Here is a 21,291-nt window from a genome sequence, read left to right as displayed (position 1 = left end):
TTCTCGTATGGAATTCATTCTATTAGCGTATATTGATGGTGTTGTACTGATTGTGAATAGATGTGGAGCATTGGAGGCCGAGTCGAGGGGTAAGAGCATCGCGGAGTAAGGGTTTGACCAGTTTGAAGTAAGTAATGATTGTAAATCTAGTCCTGAGGGTATGAAACTCCGGATTTCACATTGTTTTACTACTTTGAGGTGATGCACATGCTAGGTGACGGGCATGTGGGCGTGCACCATTGGGGATTGTGACTTGGTCCGTCCCATAACAACTATTAAGTTGCGTATTTGATTGAAATTATATGATATTTATGTGTTTTAGAAAGAATTTCTATGAATTGGGCTGAATGTCATATTTAGGCCTTGTTCCAGAGCTGTTTGGACCCTTAGGGGCCTATCTTATTATCCTCTCACTATTTTGATTGAAAATCTATACTTAGTCATGCTATATTTATTGATTTCATAACTCAGTCTTTATCACTCCGTTTTGATGCATATAAATGTTATTTGGGCTGAGCATCGTGTTTTTACTAATAGCCAGAGTGGCTTGAGAGGTTTATGACTGAGTGAGGCCGAGGGCCTGTATTGTATGTGATTGGGCTGCACACCGCAACATGTCGTTACTGATTCATGATTTTGTAAGGCTGATGGCCTGATTGATTTATGCCACGAGATGGCTTGATATTGTTACTGATTCATGATTATGTGAGGCCGAGGGCCTAATTGATTATGCCACAAAGTGGCTTGTTATAGTGCTTGGGCTGTGGGGGGCCCTCCGAAGTCTATACACCCCTAGTGAGCGCGGGTACCGTGAGTGAGTGATATGATATTTTTGCCCGAGGGGCTGTTTACGAGTGATAGAGAGATATGCCCGAGGGACTGTATATGAGTGACAGTGATGATTGCCCGATGGGTAGTTTATGATTTATGTTGCCCGAGGGGCTGTTATGATTTATGTTGCTCGAGGGGCTGTATACGAGTGAGTTTTGCCCGAGAGGCCGACTATGTTTTCATCATTTTTACTCACTGTTTCATCACTTTGTTTGAAAGCTGCTAAAAGATGTTTTAAATGGTTTTTACACATCTTCAAATGATTTTTACCGAAGACTGGATTTTTAAACGAGATGATTTGATTCATATACTGATTTAAAAGCCTGTTATATTCTACTGAGATTTTGTGATATGAACTGTATATATTTTATTGATCGTCACTACTGCTCAGTCTTTATTTACTTTTACTACTTACTGAATTGGCGTACTCACATTACTCTCTGCATCTTGTATGCAGATCCATGGATTGTTGGACGTGTTAGTGAGTGTTGTTTTCATCCATCGCGGATCTACTGGAGTTAGTAAGGTAGTTGCATGGTGATCGCAGCCTGCTCTTCGGTCTGTATATGTCTTAGTGTTATCGAACAACCCTTTGTAGATGCTCATGACTAGTGACACCCCGATGTCGGGCTTTCTTTCCGTGTTGTTGTTTTGATTTAATCACTCTATGAAGGTTTATTGTCAAATAGCTTTGATTTTATCTTAAGAATAAAAATATTGATTGGTTTTGTTAGTGTGTCAGCTTGCCTAGTACCACGGTAGGCGCCATCATGACATGGTAGATTTGGGTCGTGACACTCTGGTGTTTCTTTCATTTGGTCTACTCTTATTAATGGCTGGCAGTTATGCCAACACGGAACACAACGGATACTGGATAATGTCACTCTTATTAACTTTGGATAGACTCTTGGTTACCCTCCCATACGCCCATTCGCAATTCCTTAATTGGGCCCCTCCCCGTAATGCCCATACCAATACGGTCTCTACCTATTTATCCCATGGTCAATGGGATTTTACCTCCCTCCCCTTTGAACTACCGCCTCCACTGCTACATAATATTCTTAGTATACATATCCCTTCCCATACACTCTCCCCCGACTCCTATGCTTGGGCCCTTACGAAGAATGGGACTTTTACCACCAAATCACTCTACCACCATTTACTCTCGTCCCCCTCTTGACACTCTTTCACATGGATCTGGAAACTTCAGTTACTCCCCAAAATTAAACATTTCCTCTGGCTCTGCGGCCATCATCGCCTTCCCACTGCTACATATTATCATCATATAGGCATACTAAACAGATATGTTTGTGCCTGATGTCGCATGAGTCCATAAACAATTAGACATCTCCTACTAGATTGTCCAGCAAACACACTAATTTGGACTAACCTAGGCATGCTCCCGAACCTTACTGGGCTCCAGGGGCTTGACGACACCGCTCTTTAATGGCTAAAACAACTTATCTTACACACTGATGTTCCAAATAGCCTGAACATCCCAAATTCCATACTCATACCGTTCTGTCTCTGGCATATTTGGTTAGCTCGAAATGCCATCCTTTTTCGCTCACCGTTAAAACCGCTTTCTGCCTCTCATATCCTCAACTTGGCAGCCGAATTTTTCCATATTGCTATTCTACCACGGTCCTCGCATAACCTTATACCCATACAACTTCAATGGCACTCACCTCGCAATACTCCTAACACACTTAACACTGATGGATCAGCCCATTTAGATACAAGACAAGGTGGGATTGGTGGTGTCATACGTGACTCAATGAGTAACTGGCTTATCGGCTTTTTAGGACATCACATCTCGCATGGGAATGTTGAAACTGAACTACGTGCGCTTTACCACGGATTGCAATTGGCTTATAACAATGGCTACAAGCCTATCGAAGTGAACCTGGATGTTTAAATAGTAATTAATATATTATAGACCTCGCACCCTCTTTATGCTAACCTTATACATGATTGCAGATTTTTGCTCGCGCAACTGGATGATCCTATACGTTACACATACATGGAGCAAAACCAAGTAGCTGATTTGCTAGCGAAGTATGGCTTCCATATAGATAACACTATCGGCACAACCCCCACTTTTTGTACAACCGGCTTTGGAGGATGATCGCTCAGGCTCACTTTTTGTTAGATGGGTTACACCATTAGTTCTTCAGCGTGCAGTCTGTTCACACAATCCTCTTAGCCAATCTTTTTATATATCACGCACTATGAATATTAGCAATAGTAGTAGTAGTAATTCCATTAGACCCTCCTTTGTAACGACCCATCACTGGGTCGCCCCTTAGGTTAGTTTCTATGCTTTCAAATGCTCCCTGTACTGTACTACCCTGGTTCAACTTAATATTGTAATAGTTATCCCTCGAACAAAACAAAACAAAACAAACAAAAAAAGCATTTACGAGCGTCTTTCTTTTTTCTTTCTTGTTTTTCTTTTCCTCTCTCTTTGCTCACACATTCCAAAATCCAAAGGTAAAAATATTTGTTAATGCCCTGTTAAAAGCAATCCTTCCTCTCCCCGCGCTCTAATTCTGCAGAACAGTAAATTAATTCTCCTAATTATCTTCTCTTATTCTTTTGCTAATTAACAAAGTCTAGGGTTTAAATATTCAGTACGAAGTACAACTTGTTTATCTCCATTTCTTGAATCCTCCCTCTCTAGCAGTGGTACAAATCGAGGTATGGTCTTTTCTTTTCTTTTTAAAAAAAATCTGGGTCTATTGAACTTCCATGTTCATACTATTTAGTAGTATGCTTAAGTCATTATGTGCTTTAGTTTCGCTTCTTTTTTTTCGGTTGAAACCTTTAGATTTTATTTTAAATTGTGTTAACTATTGAACTTTCTCTATTTTATTGTATTTTGCTTGTTTTGACATTCAGCATAAAAGCTAACGGAAGTGATTGTAGCATGATGTACATACACCAGTGAATTAGAATCATGTGTTTAGCAACTTATTTTCTGGTACAACGTAGCTAAAAGAACAGATCTTTTTCAGCATTTCATAAGTAGTTATGCTGATTCTGAAAGAACAGGCCTTTCTTTCAAGCTCAACAGAATCACTGAAAGATGTTAGGGAAGTGCTATTTTCACTCTTCACTGTCATGAAAACTCAGATTAAGTGTGTTTTTCCTGGTTTATAGAGAAATTCTTGGTTTTAGGATTTGATCCCAGGACTTTGGTTCAGTGGTAAGGAGATAATATGGGGTGTGGGGATAGGGTGCATGTTACCCTGCTACTGACAACGAGCTTAGAGTATTTGTGTGGGAGCTTAGTATTTTTTTTTTTTTTTTGATTTGCACCGGGTGTCCGAGTCTCTAAGAGCCCCGACTAATCCCGAGGGTGCACGGGCCCTCGGCAAGGAGTTTCCCGCAAGTGCACCACGGTTAATTCAGGTTTTACCCAGTCCGATGACCCTCAGAAATTGTTTGCACCCAGTGGGTTTCGAACTTGAGACCTTGAAAGGGAGCAAACCCCAAGTGAGTGGGAGCTTAGTATACTCCCTCAGGTTTTGAACATGTGGGCTAACTGGGGTTGGGCAGGTTAATTTACAGGGGATTTCATGGTTATTAAAAAAGATTTTAACTTCTATTCATACTTAAAAAAAAACAAAGCAAAAACCTTTTGGGAACTAATGCAGATTTAACAATTAAAAAAATAAAGCTATTGGAGACTCAACATTGTACATTTTATAAATCCAATGTTATGAATGAAGAAGAGCTTTTATTGGTCTTACCTAGTAAGTCCAGGTTTGCCGTATGCTTACCGTTCCTTGTCTTATAAAATTCAGATGAGGAGTTTTTGGATGAGTTCATATAATAATGTAAGTGAAAGCTCTCAAGTAAGTTTGCTTTCACTACACTTGTAAAATGCTTATAATAGTTTAATTCTAGGTATTCAGCTCCACTTGTGAATCAGTAGGTGTACCTTGCTATAATTCATCAGAAAAGCATATATCGGAAACAACCTCTCTGCCTTTTCAAAGGTAGGGGTAAGGTCTGCGTACATACTTCCTTCCCCCGACTCCACTTGTGGGATTACACTGGGTTTGTTGTTGTTATTGTTGCTGCATCAGAAAAGCATATAAAAAGTTAAGAATTGGCAAAACTGGTGTCTGTATTTTCTGCGAAAATCATGTCATAGTAAGCTTTTCATCAACAAACTTATTATTCGTCTCTTCTGCTTTGGAAGAGATTATTATTTTAGTGTGTTGTTAGACCTCTTACTTGATGGTTTAGGACTGCATGCATATTTGGCTCATCCTTTTGCATTGGAAGGACACTTCTTTTTTATTCTTCCTAAAAAATACGGGCACCATCATTGAAAGATGGTCTGGCTGTCATCTTCTATTTTTCTTGCTTGTTGGTTCAAGAACCTCGGGGGTACCATTTTCCTTTTGCATTATTTGATAATTTATTTCCACGGCTTAGGCCTTATGGGATATGTGAATCGTGTAGTTTGCTGTTCATCGTGGATTTAGATTAAGAAGTATTTTCCAATATTAATTTGCGTACAATAATCATAATTCAAATTCCATATTCGTATACAAAGGTTATATATCCCTATTGATGATAGTGGTAAATCTGATTTAAACATATTAAGGGAAAGAACACCTTGTGGTGCACTCCATACAATCGGTTGCCATTTGAATATCCAAATAGTTCCTACAGGCTAAAGCTTCCTGAGGATCAAGCTACACAATAAAACCATGCATGTCAACTTGTATAAGGAAAAGCCATTTGAGCTTGTGCAGAAGTGATTTTCTTTTTACACTTGACCTATCCAATTCTTTTCTTAATTGGTCGCTTATCACATTGCTTCATGTCTATTGCTCATTATTGTTATGTTATTCCCCCTAGCAAGCTAGTCTCACACGTACCTAAATTTCCTGATTAGGAAAGGTTTGTTTCACTACGCAGCATTATGAGGTGTCTTGAATCATTTTTTGGGGTGTCTTGAATTACACATCTCAAAATGTTGTCAGCTCTGAGCTGGGTCTTGCTGCATTCATTTGTTGCTCCAGGTGGATAAGGATTCAGATATGCTTCCTTGCAGTAGAATTTTCTATTTTTTAAAATTGTTTTTCCTCTTTTTGCAGTCGTTATTTGTACTACTCTGCCTTATGGCACTATAAGAAAACTGATGGAGATAGTTTCCTGCCAGACAACTTTGTTCTTTTCTGTTCAAGCAATAACCCACTATAAAAAACAAACTGTGGAAGGGAAAAAAGGGAGGTGGTGGGAGTGGAAGACAGAAAGAGGCAGTGTGTGAGGGAGAACTGACTTGTCTACTTTATGTGGTGGAAGTGTCATTTTGGTATATGTATGGGAATGAGATTTGCGGTATATCTCAGTAAATGGAGTGGTGTTTGAGGTGTTGCACATATTCTTTTCTTGTGAACAAAGGATATAACTATTCCACAAATTTGAATGATTAGATAAATCTGTTGGATGTTCAGTGACACTCTGATAGTAGGTGTCTTGTTTCACCCACAACTCCCCAGTCCCCACAATTCCTTTTACCCAAATCAACTGAGTCCTACTTAGCCTGGGTAAGCTAGGATTATATTGACGATAAAGCTATAAATTGTTGTCTCTCCTTGTAACACCTAATCTTCTATTCATATGCTATAGAGAATTGTGATATTAGGCTTATTTCAAGATGTTGGTGCCAGTATAATTTATTCTCTCTTTTTTATCTTCTAAACATGTTTCTTTTTCCAATCGCTCTATTTTGGGGACTCTTCTACACATGTTTACATGTAAAAAAGCTTAACTCCAATATCCTCTATGTGCCAGCTAACCATAGTTTTTAACTTACCATTTTTGGAACACTTACTGACCTGATTTTGCTCAACTAAAGCTTGGAATCATGCAGTTCCTTGCGTATCGCGTCCTCCTTCCCAAATTAATTGTTCACCTTTTTTCCCCGAGTAGTTCCGTTTTGAAAAGAAGGGATACTTTAGGTCATTTTAGTCGTGCCAAGTCAGTCGGATGTCGCATCTTTAATCTTTATAATTATTCCGAGTCAAAATAAGAAGCTGATCTTTTCCAGGTACTGCACAAGACTAGCAGGAAGAATTCAGATACTGAGCAGCATTTTCTGAAAATGAGTGAAGCTATTCAAGGGAACAGCTCCTATACCGCAGTAACTCTTCCTGTGAAGCGAGGGCGGGGTCGCCCGCGCAAGGATCACAACCTAAAGCGTGTAAAAACTGTTCAATTTCCACCAGGGTTTGAACAAGTAAAAGCGATCCTACCCCGGCAAGTAGATACAGTTAATGTTGCAAATGATGGGATGATAGGTCGGCCCATTACAGGTGTCGTTGAAGCTGCATTTGATGCTGGTTATTTGCTCAGTGTTCGGATTGGCGACTCCAATACAAATTTCAGGGGTGTTGTCTTTAGGCCAGGGCATTTTGATCCGGTCACAGCAGAAAATGACGTAGCACCACATGTTCAGATGATTAACAGGAATGAAATTCATCTACCCATTAGAAACCAAGTTCAGGTACATGGCCATGGTCGGTCTTTAAAGAGCGCCCAGCTGACTGTATTACCTCCAACAACAGCTCCTTCTGCCACTTCAGTGGGAGCCCGCGGCGCAGTTGTTCCTGTTGTCCTTCAACCAGTCAATCCGACCATTGGATTGCCACCTACTATGCAGGCTCCTCCAACTTCATCCCAAGCTGCTTATATGGGAGCTCTGAAGGAGAGAGGTGTGCAGAATGTTGCGCCTTTGGCTACGCTTCCACCTGATGGATCACAAACCACTAGTAAGGTAACTCAAGTCAGCGTCCAAGAAGCGATGGTAACTAGGCATAATGGGGATGGTTCCTTTGGTGAGGGAGCAACATTGATGCAACAGAAAGAGGTTAAGCCAATTGTATCAAACAACATAGGTAAACCTGTTGAAGTGACCAAGGGGATTCAAGGTTCTTCTTTATCACCAGATATGAACACTAAAGATTATGAGGCCTCTCATAAGCTGTCAGCAGCAGGAAACTTGAGTGTTGTCCCTGAACGAGACATTGGTGACATGAATGAGCTTCCCTTGATGGAACCAAGTGACGTGGTAAATTCCCCTCTTCCTACCCACTCCACATCTGTTCCAAAACCATTGATGAGTTATGGGATTGGCAGGATGACAGAGCTTTTACAGGTAAAATAGAATAACTTGCACTGTTTGTTTTAAATTCTGGAATATTGTACGTAAATCCTGAAAGAATTTCCTGATTGAAGGCCGTGCAGGAAAATATGATGGAGAACCAGGAGCTTCATGCTGGGGGATCAGCCATTGGCCTTGGCAAAGAGTTTGTTAGAACGACAAGTCCAAGAACTGATGGTAACAAAGAGAAATCAGGTGTTCAGTAAGGGAGACGACCCTGAATCTGATCTTTGATGTCACAGATCCCCTAGCCAGATCGACCTTTATAGCACATAGAGATGTGATGTAGTTCAACTGCTTCTAAAGTTGTACCTCATCTCCGTGGAATGACACATTTGGGGCGTAAAAAAGGCCAAAAATTGGTAAGTGTTGGCAGTTGAGAAAGCGGCTTGGCTAGCATGTTTAAGTCCTGCTGTAGTTATTTTGTTAATTTGTTTAGACAAAAAAAATTAGATTTTCTTTAGGTGGTATGATGAACAGATTGTCTAAAATGCTAACTTCTTTCGTGTTTGAGGACAGGCACTCCCAGCCCACATTTTATTTGACAAAAAAAAAAGTGTAGGATCGGAGAGGAAGATGACCTTTCAATTTTATGTCATTCTTTCTAACGGTAGAAACTTACCATGGAACCTAGAAGCACGTTTTAGAACTGTGTTCCCTCTAAATATACTTAAATATTTAATGAAATCCTTAATACCAACTCGTGTTGTCTCCTCACTATGTAGATGCATGCACCAATTTTACTGATAGAGTCCTGCCCGAGACAATTTTTTTACTGGTTCTTGTCCTGTACTCTCCCTCCCTTTTTTTTTTTGGGTGGGGGGGGGGTGGGGGTGGGGGTCCCATGAGCCGCTTTTTAATGTGTTCGCCTTCTTTCTTCCTTCTTTTCCATACGGGAGGATCATGGGGTTCTCCCACCATACATCTCCGGGGTGCAACTGTTCAATCTAGTATTCGGAACGGGAACCACAAAAACTCCTCAATAAATAGGGTAAAGTTTCTTGTGGTAGGAATTTTGAATGAGCAAGTTGATTTTCCACCTATATTTAAGATTGTATTTGGCCATTTCATAAAGGACATATCGGTGTCGACTTGGGTTTATTAAGAAAGATTATGCAAGATATTGCTGAGGTTAAACACCAAGTACACACGTGATTCTTGCTATAGCAAACTACATTAGCATCGTCATCAAATATGCAAATCCAATAGTTACAACTTGTTCAAGGTAGCAACGGTGACAGTCAACAACACAGCAGTTTTCTCAGAGTAGCCGCTCCTATCAAGATGAAGATAATAGGACTGTATACCATATAACTTGCTGGGATAGCAAAGGAAAGAAGAGTTTTTGTGGCAAATTTAACTTACTGCTTCAGCAAAAAGCTTCTACAAATTACAACAGTAAAATGGATAGTGCAGTACATATGTCGACCAACAGTAAAAGATTGTTTCAGGATCTATGAAGTTTTGCAATCAGAACGAATCATCTAAACTACTAGTAATATTTACACTTAATTCTAAATCTGCTTTGGCATACAAGTTAGTCGGTATTCTTTTCCCATGCTCTTTCAGTATAACACTAACTCAGAAATGCAAGCCATATCTTGTCAAAGCCAACCTGCTGGCCTGGAAAGCATTCGACAAGCATTGGAAGAACATCTCTTGTACATATACCTTAAACCACCGCAAGTTAGTTGCCCATCGAAATCGTTGTCAACAACTTAGCGGCCTGTAATATTTTGGAGGCATAGATGGGCACTTTTCATTCATATGGGGGTATATATCCATTGTATTGTATCCAGGCAGTTCCATCCGGTACTTCCCTCGAATTTGGCAGAAAGGAAGCTTCACTGTGTCATCCGCATTGCACCACTTAGGCAACCGATTTGGATCGTTTTCAAAAAACTTGAGCGAGTAAGCATCCTTTATCTGCACTTAAGAACAAGTGACAACTTAAGACACACTACCTCCTGAAACCATGGAATTGTTTTTAATTAAATCTGCCTTTGGTGGCGGGGGATTTGGCAGACCCCTAACAGTTTATTAATACCTCAATGGAATTCAATATAAGACTACATGCCTTTGAGTGAGATGCACCAAAAGGGTCGACAGGGATTAGAACACAGCCAAAGATACATCTTCAAAATAGATAAAAATTACTACTCCAGCCTACTCCAAATTTCCTAGTTCACCTCTTCACAAATTCTATTGAATAGGTTGAAGCACTTTCTTTCACTAAATAATGCAAGAGTTCTTACACGCATGCGCGAATATGTGCGCGTGCACGTGTAGAAGTAGGTTCAAGATAGAAAATTGACAATGTTTTGACAGCATAAATGTGGTCCCCTTCCTAGCTAGTTGGTAGTAAAATATTGCAGTAGTAAAGGTATGGGGGAAATTATTATTTTAAAAGTAAACCATGTAAAAAAAATTTGTGGTATAACCCAAGCACAAAAGTAGAACAGTTAGACACAGGGGAAGTAACTAAAAGGGTAAGGACTAACCAAACTATATGGAGTACTTGGTAGGCTTATGTGAATAGTAGGACAGGATAAGCAAAAGATACTTCACTAGTGCTATGCCCAAGGATTTAAAAGAAAAATATACTTTCTTTCAGATTCAAGCAATTAATGCACCGCAGTGCTAAGGCAACCAACTGAAAGGAAAATCACCCTGCCCCTGAAAATGGAACTTCAAAATCCATCTAACGAACTCACCGTGAATTCTGTAACCTGAATCGAACCTGCAAGTGGACCAAATAGTCCTGCTTCCTTATACATTTCAAGAATAAAAGCAACACAAGATGTTGATTTCCCATCAGTATAAACCCAGTCATCCTGTTCTGGGATAGTCAACAATTTGGCAAAGGATGACCCACGCTTTTCAACTTCGACGAGAATATCTGGAAGACCAAGGCCCTGCACACAGACAAAATCAGTTCCTCATTCAACATTTAATTGTGAATCTTATCAGATGTACGCCACAAGCCTACACTCACTTGGCTTTTTGCTTGAGAATTTTGACACTATGATTTTAACCAAACAATTTTGCAATTCCATGCTAGACTATAGTTATGCTAATGAGATTTGTTCATTTCATATTAAGTTGCTCGACTTAGTAAACCAGCTACTCAGGAAGCATATACTATATAGGTGAACAGCTTCTCTTAGTGTATTTTGTCCACTCTTTGTCTCAATAATTAGAGGCGGTTCACTAATTTGATAAGACAGATATGACCTGAGTTCCAAGTCGCTTGTTTAAGGCTTCATTCCACATGTTAGCAGCATATGCAGGCTGTAATTGATTCCAAACAGTCATGACAGAAGCAACCTGTACCGAGCAACATATCAACAAACAATTAAAGCTGGTGAAATTTCACAAATGCACCAAATTGAAGAGGCATAAAGCAATCCAGTAGCACTATTTGAATTACAAACGATAAGCACCAACATTTCAACTTTATATTCGAAGTTAGTCATTTTTCTGCATTCCCCGCAACAACATTTTCCTCTCTTTCCATGCCTCCAACTCTATCCTCGTCATTCTTCTTGTGTTCAATCATCTTTCATACATCTCAAAAGTAATTGTGCTGGCATCATTATATGATATTTTGATGTTCTTGCACAAAAACACATCAGTCTACATAATTTTATATATTTAACCCACACTGATGGCAATGGTTTCTTTTAGCTATTCAGAGTACGATGATGTTTCCATAAAATCAACTTTTGACATCAATTTTCTAAAAATTGATATGACATGAACCTTCTGATGGAATTTAAGCTATCACAAGATGATAAACCTATCATTCTCTGCTCAAGTAAACATGCATACTATATGTGGATTTATATTAAAAACTTGAACTGAAATAAAAGGTTTCAGCAATCAAATGCAGCTCCATGAGAGAGAATTCACAGATAAGTCATACTAAAATTCAACTTGAATTAATGACATACGTTGTAGAAGTCGACATACTGTTCAACACATCAAAACCTGACCAGCTATTTTGAGACCCAATAAGAAATTTGAAAACCAATTTTTTGGGTATAATAGTTCAACAGTCTGGTTGTTGTTGTTGTTGTTCAACAGTCTGCTTGAAAAAAGCAATTTCTTTGATGAACTTCCATACCTCCCTAGGATGCTTTTACAATGTTCATACTTTGAGGCATCGAACAACTAAGCATTTTATCCTTGAGGACTTGGTGCTTAGGATTTCCCAGACTTCAGGAAAATTCATATGATTTGCTTTAGGCTAATACATCATAGAAACTCGATAATCATTTTCACTTCAAGACTAAGTAAGCATGAGTTTCATAGAGTCATGGTGATTTATTTACCACATGACTGTTTTTCTTCTTATTCTTACTCTAAACTCTTAACTAAAAACCTAGAATAAATGCTAATCACTTATTTCAGTTCACACGTCTCGAATCTTAAATGCACCAGTCAAAAACAATCTTTATCTGAAAGAACATAGCTCAATGCTTAAGCCAAAGCAGAATTTGATTGAAGTGGAAAATGCAAAGAATTACAAAGTAAAAGGATTATTAAGTGGTTATGGAAGGAAATACTTCAGAGTAATAAAGCAAGAATAAAATTGGCCCAAATATGAATAGACGGTGCATACCAGATGCGCATCCAAGGGAGAGGGGTAATTTCCGTCAAGTGTGTCTATCCAGCTAAATATTAAGTTGTGGAAACCATAAGGTTTGCCGACCATGCTTCGTGCATATTCCCAAGCAGCAGTCTCATTAAACTTGGCACGGAGATCAGGATGCAAAGGGAGCAATGCAATATGTGGATTGGAATCATCTTTTGTCAGCTCAAACTCCCACCATTCCTCCCACGGTAAAATAGCAATTACATCTTCTCCCTGAAAATAGATACACAAACAAGTTGGCCCGATAATTTAATATAATCATGTTAATATCCATGCTTAAGAGTTTTCTTATTTGGTTCAACCCCAGCTCCACGGCGGAGCCAATGTGTTGATTATAGGTTCGGCCGAACTCAGTAACTTTGATTCGAAACCTGTATTTCTCTTAAAGATTCATCGAATATATACAAATTATTAATTTAAAACTGAGTAACTTAAAAGAACTAGAATCCTAAACTCATAAGCTTCAAATCCTAGCTCTGTCTCTACCCACCTCCAACCTTCTAGGGGAGTTTGGTTCAACCACTACCTGACACTACCCCAATCATACAATTTCGAACACCGAGTTATGACTACTACATCTGATGGAAGATGGTGTAAACTTTGTAATGGGGTCACATCATTTTGATATGATAGCAATACAACATGGTAGTTGAGCTCAGCACTATCACAGTCTTACATATGCTTAAAAGTTAAAATTGTATACTCTGTACATGCATCACTAGACAGACCACAACCTGAAAGCACCCCATATTACCTCCGCCTGAAGTTATTCAACTTGATTTGGAGTATCGAGTAATGTCTATTGCACCTGCATCAAGGTGCTTATTTTCACAAGCTATAGAATCAATTGATCTTCTAAAATCTAACAAGCCATATCTCCAAGATATTTATTCTTAGCGGCTAACGAGCTATAGGATTGACTGCTAACTAAACCTTAAAGATATTCCAACAAGTAAAAGAAAGGAGAAAAATAGTAGCAAAGAAAGTTGAATTCTAGCTATGTAGTAATATTAAAACTCAAAATTTGTTATAAAAGAAAAACTAGCGAGTAAGAAGTTACAGAGAAAAGAGAAAGGTTTAAACTCTTAAAGATATCCTCTTTTTTCCTTTACCTCTGTGACATAAATAAAATTTTGTTCTCCCAACTATTCTTTAAATAGAATGACTCTCTCAAACCCGATTATGCCAACTCAGTAATGTTTGATGGAAATGCACTAATATCATTGCATCTCATGTGGGAAAAGCCCAAAACACAAAAAATGAAGAGCATTTTTCCATCTTCAACTTAATGAACCCCATAATCTGAATGCATGGCACAGTTAACATATGAAATTAAAGATGCAATTATGTGCTTCTGTAAAAGGAAGGCATAATCATTCACCTTACTGCGGCATATAGAAAAGTCAAAGATATTATCTTAAACAAGAGACTGTAACTTCCCTCAGAGCTGCCATGATAAATCATAAACAACCCCACATGCTGACAACAATCAGATAGACATAAGTAGATTTATTTTAGAAATATATAAAAACGGATACTTTCGTCTCTTTCCAGTATCCGACCAATACCTTTGTTGTTGAAGTGGTTTTTGGTGCATGTAACATAAAAGCCCAGGAACCAGATTATTCTAAAATCAGTCTTTGCTCCCAATGAAAAAAGTACCATCATGTGAAAGCGGAAAAAAAAAAAAAGAAAAAAAAACTGTTTAAAAGTACCTTATCATTCTCGTTTCCAGATTCTCCAACCCACAGCTTTCCTTCAGCATCCCTCAAGCAAACAGCAGAATGGCCAGCATAAGCCCCAGTTACCCATTTCTCTAACGTCTCAAAACCACCCCAGCGACCTCTAATTTTTGATATTGCAAGAAAATCCCCGGAATGTATGTATTCAGTAGTAAGGTTGCTGACCCATGGTTGAGGACGTTGGTCAAATGAAGCACCCATATGTTTCTTCAGAAATCCAATATTTGAGTTTTCACCCCATCCAGTGTTTGTGAACAAAGGGAAAACGTCCCATAATGCTGAAAGGGTTCCTAACATTCCTGCTTGCATAAGGAAAATTGAGACACCTTTACGTTTCACCTGTTCCAATTTGCATTTTAGAGTCTATAACAACTTGATGCTTACATTAATGCCCATGTAGTTTAATTTACGAATGACCACAACTCACATATTCTAGCTCAGCTTGAGACTCCCACTCCTTGATTTCAAGAGTATGTTCACGTGATAAAACGTAGTAATCCCATGTCACACGATATGGGGTCGCAAAGATGTAAAGGTCCATACAAGTGTAACTGTGTGCATTGCTGACCTGTGTAATAACAGGAGAGATTATTTAATTAATGAAAAAAATACAACAATCCTGTAGGACCATGAATATTTATTATTTAGTCAATACATTATTTAATCTTTAAATTAGTCAATTACTCCCTTCCTTTTGTTTCATACTAGTATTAGACTGTGTACGGAGTTTAAGAAATATAATATAAGATATTTGGCACAAATAAAAAGTACCATTAGAACTTGTGGCTTAAACATGTCATGACATTCATATGGCTACGATTGCACGCCATTAAGGAAAAAGTGGGAAAGGTGTTATCCTTTTTGGAACAGACTAAAAAAGAAAGAGCGATATAAAATCACAATGTATACTTAGTCAACAACTCAACATATATAGAGGAGGGAACCTAAGAAATAAGAAGCTCAAGAGTAGTACTCTATGGAGAACCGCAACTATTGAAGTACAGATGACCAAAAATTTTTTAACTAATATTTTGGAAACCGATCAAGTGCAGCTTTTAATAGATTTCAGAGATCATGCAACCGAAGAGAGTGCCACAACAGACCCACAACATGTCCCAAAGTTATTAACGACTGTAGTAAAAGAGTTGTTTAGCATCAGAAGGAGACAACTTAAATTTCAAGCAATTACTTCCTTAGCCTCAACTAGTTTTATATCAAGGGGGACCAGGACATTTATTGTTATATGGACCAAGGCATCCCAACAAAGAGAGGGAAATTGATCATTAAAAAAAACTGATCTAACAAGAAAGACGGGAGGTTGAAGCAATGTCAAACGCGAAAAGTGAAAGAAAAAAGAAGAAGCAATGAAGTATGTTAGAACTTTAAGAGCAAATATGCAAGCTTTGATGAAAAAAGGCGCAACAAATGGAACATTTAAAAATATATAATATGTAATAACTATAGATACAAACAACAATTATTTGGACAAAGAATTGAAAAAATTATAATTAGCCAAAAATAGTTATATTTTAGTGTTTTATAACGTACATCTTAGCGGCTTAGTGGCTAAAGTGTTGCCTGAGCGAGGCGAAGTACTCAGCCTATTTGTACCAAGCTTGAAGGCTTAAACGCAGCTCAAACCAGCCTTCGACCACTCTGTCAATGTCGGGCAAACCATTTCCATCCTAATCAGCCTAGTTTAAGACACAAAGGCACGAGTAGCATTAACAACCACCGCTCTAAATTCCTGTTATGCAACAATTGACAATGACACATCACCAACCCCATGTCACAATTACTTATTTCAACATCAATCATAATTCAGTGGGGAGAAATAACTACCTAAACATCCAATACCTCAAAAAGTTGCAACTGCTGGATACTCAGCTGTGCAGGAGACTTCCCTAAGTGACCAAGTTGAAGCCATCTTCTACAACCATGACCAACTAAAAGGCCTTTTTATCCTCAACAATAGCAAGATTATAGAGGATGGGAGGACAGACAGAGAAACAACAAAAACAGGAAAAAACAACACAAGGCGAGCACCTATGTTCACTGTGATCTCTTTGTTCCTATGTTTAAATATATATTTCCTTTACTTTCAATTTGTTTACGCTACCTTTTTAAGAATATTATTTGACTTCAGATTCAAAGTTTTGCGGACTTTGCTCGGATGTATCACTCACACACAATTCAACATACATCCATCAACCGAGCTTGATCCAACCCAAAAATTAGTCTGGGCTTCCTCAGCATCAGTTCCTTTAGTGGTTCAAGATCCATCTAAATTGCTAACACTAGTGTATATATGTACAACAACCACCCAGTGTAATCCCACGAGTGGGGTCTGGTGTATACATGTAACACACCAAAATGTTTTAGACCTCTCTCAGTCTTTTGGCTAAGATCATTTTACGTCCCGAAATATTTTTGTTAGTCCAATTCAATATTTACTGACCGATACAAAATCTTTAAATAAATTCAGCTAGAAACATTGATATTTGCATCTTCTCTAAGCTCAAGATATTTACTACCATAAACGAAAATGCTAACCAAGAAGACAAGATAACATAAATTAATGCAAAGACTGCCATTTTATACATGACAGGTCAACAGCAGAGATTCAAATAATAGTGTTATTTATATAAAAGTCAATTTTTACAGGTCCATATAGCAAAGAATGAAGCTTAACTCCCACCTAGTTTTCCCTCTTTTTCACAACTAAAGCAACAGATATCTAGCAGCAAAAGAGATTCAAAAAGAAACTGCAAGGGTTCTTCATAGATAACTAAATCTGCAGATTATCACAATAATGAAACAAAAATCTCTGAACAGGCTAAACTAAATACCAAAGTAGAAGTCCAACTCCAAACTACCCAGAAACACTAGAGAATATTCATGGCAAAAACCTCCTAAACCAAAACTTCTACTCCCTTCGTCCCTATTTATGTGATGGTATTTCCCTTTTTGTTTGTCCCAAAAAGAATGATGCGTTTTTATATTTAAATATAATTTGACTTTAAACTTTCATCTTACCTAATGAGATTGTTTTACAGCCACACAATTAATTTATTTTAGACCATAAGTTTCAAAAAACCTTTTTTTTTCCAGTTTTAAACCCCATGCCCAGTCAAGCATCAATTTAGGATGGAGGAAGTAAATAATTGTTACGCTGAAATATCAAATAAAACAATAATTGCCCATTTCAAGTTGCAAAAAACAGATTTTTGAGGGGAAAAAAAGAACCTTGATATGGACGGTGCCACCGCCAAACTGACTTCCAGTCTTGTTGTGAAGCTCCAACCAAGCAGTATTCTTGTAAAAGCAAGCACCTTTCCATTCAAGGGTATTATTATTAGATATTGAAGCAGCCCCCATAAAAGAGGGCAACAGGTCAACAGCACTGTAGAGGGAGTTGACAATGGGCCATGAAACTTTTCCAGGTAACAATGGCAGAACATCTTTTAAATGAAATAGTGACTTTGACCCATGTATTTGATATGGAAAGAAACAGGAAAAAATCAAGATAGTGAATAAAAATTGGGTCTTGAAGAAAACCGCCATGGCTGTGTTGTGTGGAAGCTAGGTAGGGGGGTATTGTAATTGTGGGGTCAAGATGGTTAATAAGGAAATGGGTTGCCACAGAATGAAGTTATCATCATTTAATATAACTTGAGAATCAACAGAAAATAAATTTTGCAGACGGTCTATTTGATTAGTTAGTTCCATATGGTTATTGATTTTTTCAAGAAAGAGTCAGTTTTTGGTTCCGTGAAGTTATCAACTTTTGCCCCTTTTTTCCTTTTTCAGCTGTATTTTCATAAATTAGGAAGTTGGTTTCTAATTTTAGTTTATCCAATTCCTAAGTTACGTCCACGTCATAGCTATTGCTGACATCCTCAGACACACTTGTTGTTGTGAACTGAATTTTCTAAAAAATTTGTACTTGTTTACTATGTTCATCTTAGCAAGTATCCAAAACAGAAAAAGTTTTTTAATTCCTGAAATCCCAAAACATTGCATTGTAGCGAAATTTTTTATTTTGTGCTTCACAACTGACGATAATTGTGTGATACTTTTTTTTTGTCTTACAACTTTGTGATTTCAAAATTTTATAGATCTAAATGTGTAAGATATGAGTCCACAAATGTGTGAGATAAAAAGAGGTCTCACACAATTAATGTCAGTTGTGTGATGCACATCAAAATGTGCTGGCCGGCTTTGTTGCAAGAAATGTCTCTGTCAATTGTCATTACTATAATCTATGCTTATAATCTCCGATTAAGGAGGAGAGCAATTCCGATCTTTAATTGGATTAGCTGAATTTCCTTTTAATCAATTTTATATGAATTTGGAATATCTCAATATCCACATCCAAGTGATCGTATTAGGACAGTAGATGACCGTTGACTTTGGGTTGTGCTCGAAGGAAGTAGATTGATTTACACAAATAGCCATTTTTGCGGTTTTGTATTTAGAAATTGATCAGTTTATTAAAATTAGACCCATGGGTATAAAGTGGGAGAAATTCAAAAATAGCCAGATTTACAAATGGTCGTTCAAAAATAGCCCAGTTTTAAAAGTAATAGAAATTTAGCCACTTTTCATGTAAAGATAAATCTGAACGAAAATACTATTCAAAATCCGGATATACTCCAGCATAATATACTGGAGTTCCAGTATATTATACTGGAGCCAGCAAAGTATATCGGTCCAGCATAATATGCTGGAAGTTTATACATAGGTGCACCGAACTCCAGTATATTATGTTGGACCGGTTTCTGTTGCAGCAAAATAGTGGCTATTTTTTATTGACTTGGTAAACGCTGGCTATTTTTGAATAACCAGCTCGAAAACTGGCTAGACCGTGCTATTTTTACGTATAAAGTTTGAAAGGATATTGATTTGCAAATGGCCAATTTCATTATACCCCTAATTAGTTCTATATGGTTATGTTATAAAATAATAAAAGAAGAAGAGTATTACAGAGCAAAGTAGAGAGAGAATTCTTATTGATATGGGATGAATTACAATGGAATAGAACCCTCTATTTATAGGGAAAAAGTGACTTAGTCACCAAATAACAAGCCCTAAAATCTCTGTAAATATAGACATTCACCATAAATAAAATCCTATTTATAACAGTTATTGATTTTCTTTTGTTAATTCCAAAGAGTCATTTTTAGTTCCGGGAAGTGATCAACTTTGCCCCTTTTGTCCTCTTTTGGCTAATTAAAGGATAAAATAGTCTTTGGAGTTCGATAAAATTCTCATAAATTTGAGTAGTTGAATTTTTAATTTGCAATTCCTAGGTTACCTCCACGTCATACTGCTCTGTCCTTTATGAACTGAATTTTCTGATGTTCTTATATTCATTGCCGTTTTCTTCTTAGCAAAATACTCCCGAAAAGGCCAAAACAAAGGTTGTGTTTCGTATATTTTCCACGAAAATAATTTGCTTTTCAATTTATTTTTTGATGTTTGATAAATCAAAAAATATTGTCTTTAAGAGCATTTATATATAATCTAGTCATCTAGACAAATACTCTCTCCGTCTCATATTAATCAGTCATAATTATTAAAAATAGTTTTCTCAAATTATTTGTCATTTTAGAAGTTCAAGACAAAATTGATTCTTTTTTTTCTTTTTTACCCTTAGTAATAATTATCCTTGAAGACTACAAACACTTCAATTATAGATAACTTTGTTCAAATACTAATAAAGAAAGATTAAATATTAAGACATAAATAAGAGTAAAATAGTCAAAATCTCATTTTAATTAATTTTTCTTAAGAGGCATATACAAAAGAAATATGACAAATAATTTAAGACGGAGAAAGTATTATGGGATGAGGAGTGGGGGTGGATGGGGTGGGGTGAGGGATGTAGGGGTTGGGCTGGGATGTTGGAAGTAGAGATGTGAAAGACTGAAAGGTTACTTATGAAACTTGTTTTTCACAAAAAGTATTTTGGAAATTTGACCAACTTAGGAATTGAGAAAAATATTTTCCTTCATACCAAAGACAACCAAAGTGAGTAGTTTTCTTTTCTAAACAAAGATAAATCCTGCCCCTCCAGTATTAGAAAAAATCTGAAGATTCAGATTTTTTTTTTTTAAAAAAAATGTGATTCTTAATTGCAGTGGAACTAAATGCATTTCTTACTATTTGAAAAATGAAATTGTCACAACTCACAACATGCCAAGATGACATCACTTTCGTTGGAGCTCGTAAATCGTAATAGGACAAAAATGTTAAACATAATATAGATGATGGAGATAGTTTTGGGATGAGCCAAACTTGATAGACACAACTTTCTGCAGTTGCGTCTTAGCATATTACAATTGTGGTTACGTTATATCCTTGAAACGTAGAAGCAACAAGATTAACTTCAGCAAATTAAGGGCCTAAAGAACCAAAATCCACTGACATGAGTAATGGTCTTTGAAGATAATCGAAGACTCAAAGCAATAGAATTGAAAACAAAGGAAATATATGAGAAATGTAAATAAAATTTGTAAATTACATTGTCATCCTTTACCTTTTCGTCTAGTAGTGCTTTCTATAGCTTTATGTCTAGTATCCTTACTATTCTTCTCGTCCGTAAAGTACGGAGACAATAGAGAAATCTCTCTTGTGCTGTATTCAAGAAGTAACAAGTATATATAGCCCTAGCTATGGAAAAAATCAAAAAGGAAATCCTATATATCTGATGTGAATCCGTATAATTATGCTAGCTATGTATATTACATAAGATCATGTCTACATTCAGATTATATCTACATTCATTATCTAACACTCCCCCTCAGACTGGAGCACAGATATTGATTATGCCTAACTTGTTATAAAGGTAATCAACTCGAATTTCATTCAAC

General features: G+C 37.3%; 2 protein-coding genes across 2 annotated transcripts; one reads left to right on the top strand and one right to left on the bottom strand.

The window, feature by feature from the left end:
* Window positions 1-3,218: 3,218 nt before the first annotated feature.
* LOC104219978 (protein METABOLIC NETWORK MODULATOR 1) lies at window positions 3,219-8,622 on the top strand. Its single transcript, XM_009770746.2, has 3 exons — window positions 3,219-3,324; window positions 6,905-8,011; window positions 8,092-8,622. The coding sequence occupies exons 2-3, from the start codon at window positions 6,959-6,961 to the stop codon at window positions 8,221-8,223; spliced, it is 1,185 nt and encodes a 394-aa protein (XP_009769048.1). The 5' UTR covers window positions 3,219-3,324; window positions 6,905-6,958; the 3' UTR covers window positions 8,224-8,622.
* A 727-nt stretch (window positions 8,623-9,349) lies between these two features.
* LOC104219979 (uncharacterized) lies at window positions 9,350-18,142 on the bottom strand. The gene is made up of 7 exons (XM_009770747.2): window positions 17,663-18,142; window positions 14,844-14,984; window positions 14,390-14,755; window positions 12,642-12,887; window positions 11,252-11,344; window positions 10,732-10,932; window positions 9,350-9,943 (listed from the first exon to the last, which is right to left on the bottom strand). The coding sequence occupies exons 1-7, from the start codon at window positions 17,978-17,980 to the stop codon at window positions 9,728-9,730; spliced, it is 1,581 nt and encodes a 526-aa protein (XP_009769049.1). The 5' UTR covers window positions 17,981-18,142; the 3' UTR covers window positions 9,350-9,727.
* Window positions 18,143-21,291: the final 3,149 nt, after the last annotated feature.

This window comes from Nicotiana sylvestris, chromosome 6 (assembly GCF_000393655.2).
Source record: "Nicotiana sylvestris chromosome 6, ASM39365v2, whole genome shotgun sequence".
NCBI classification, from domain to species: domain Eukaryota; kingdom Viridiplantae; phylum Streptophyta; class Magnoliopsida; order Solanales; family Solanaceae; genus Nicotiana; species Nicotiana sylvestris.
This window is presented reverse-complemented; position numbering and strand designations above follow the sequence as displayed.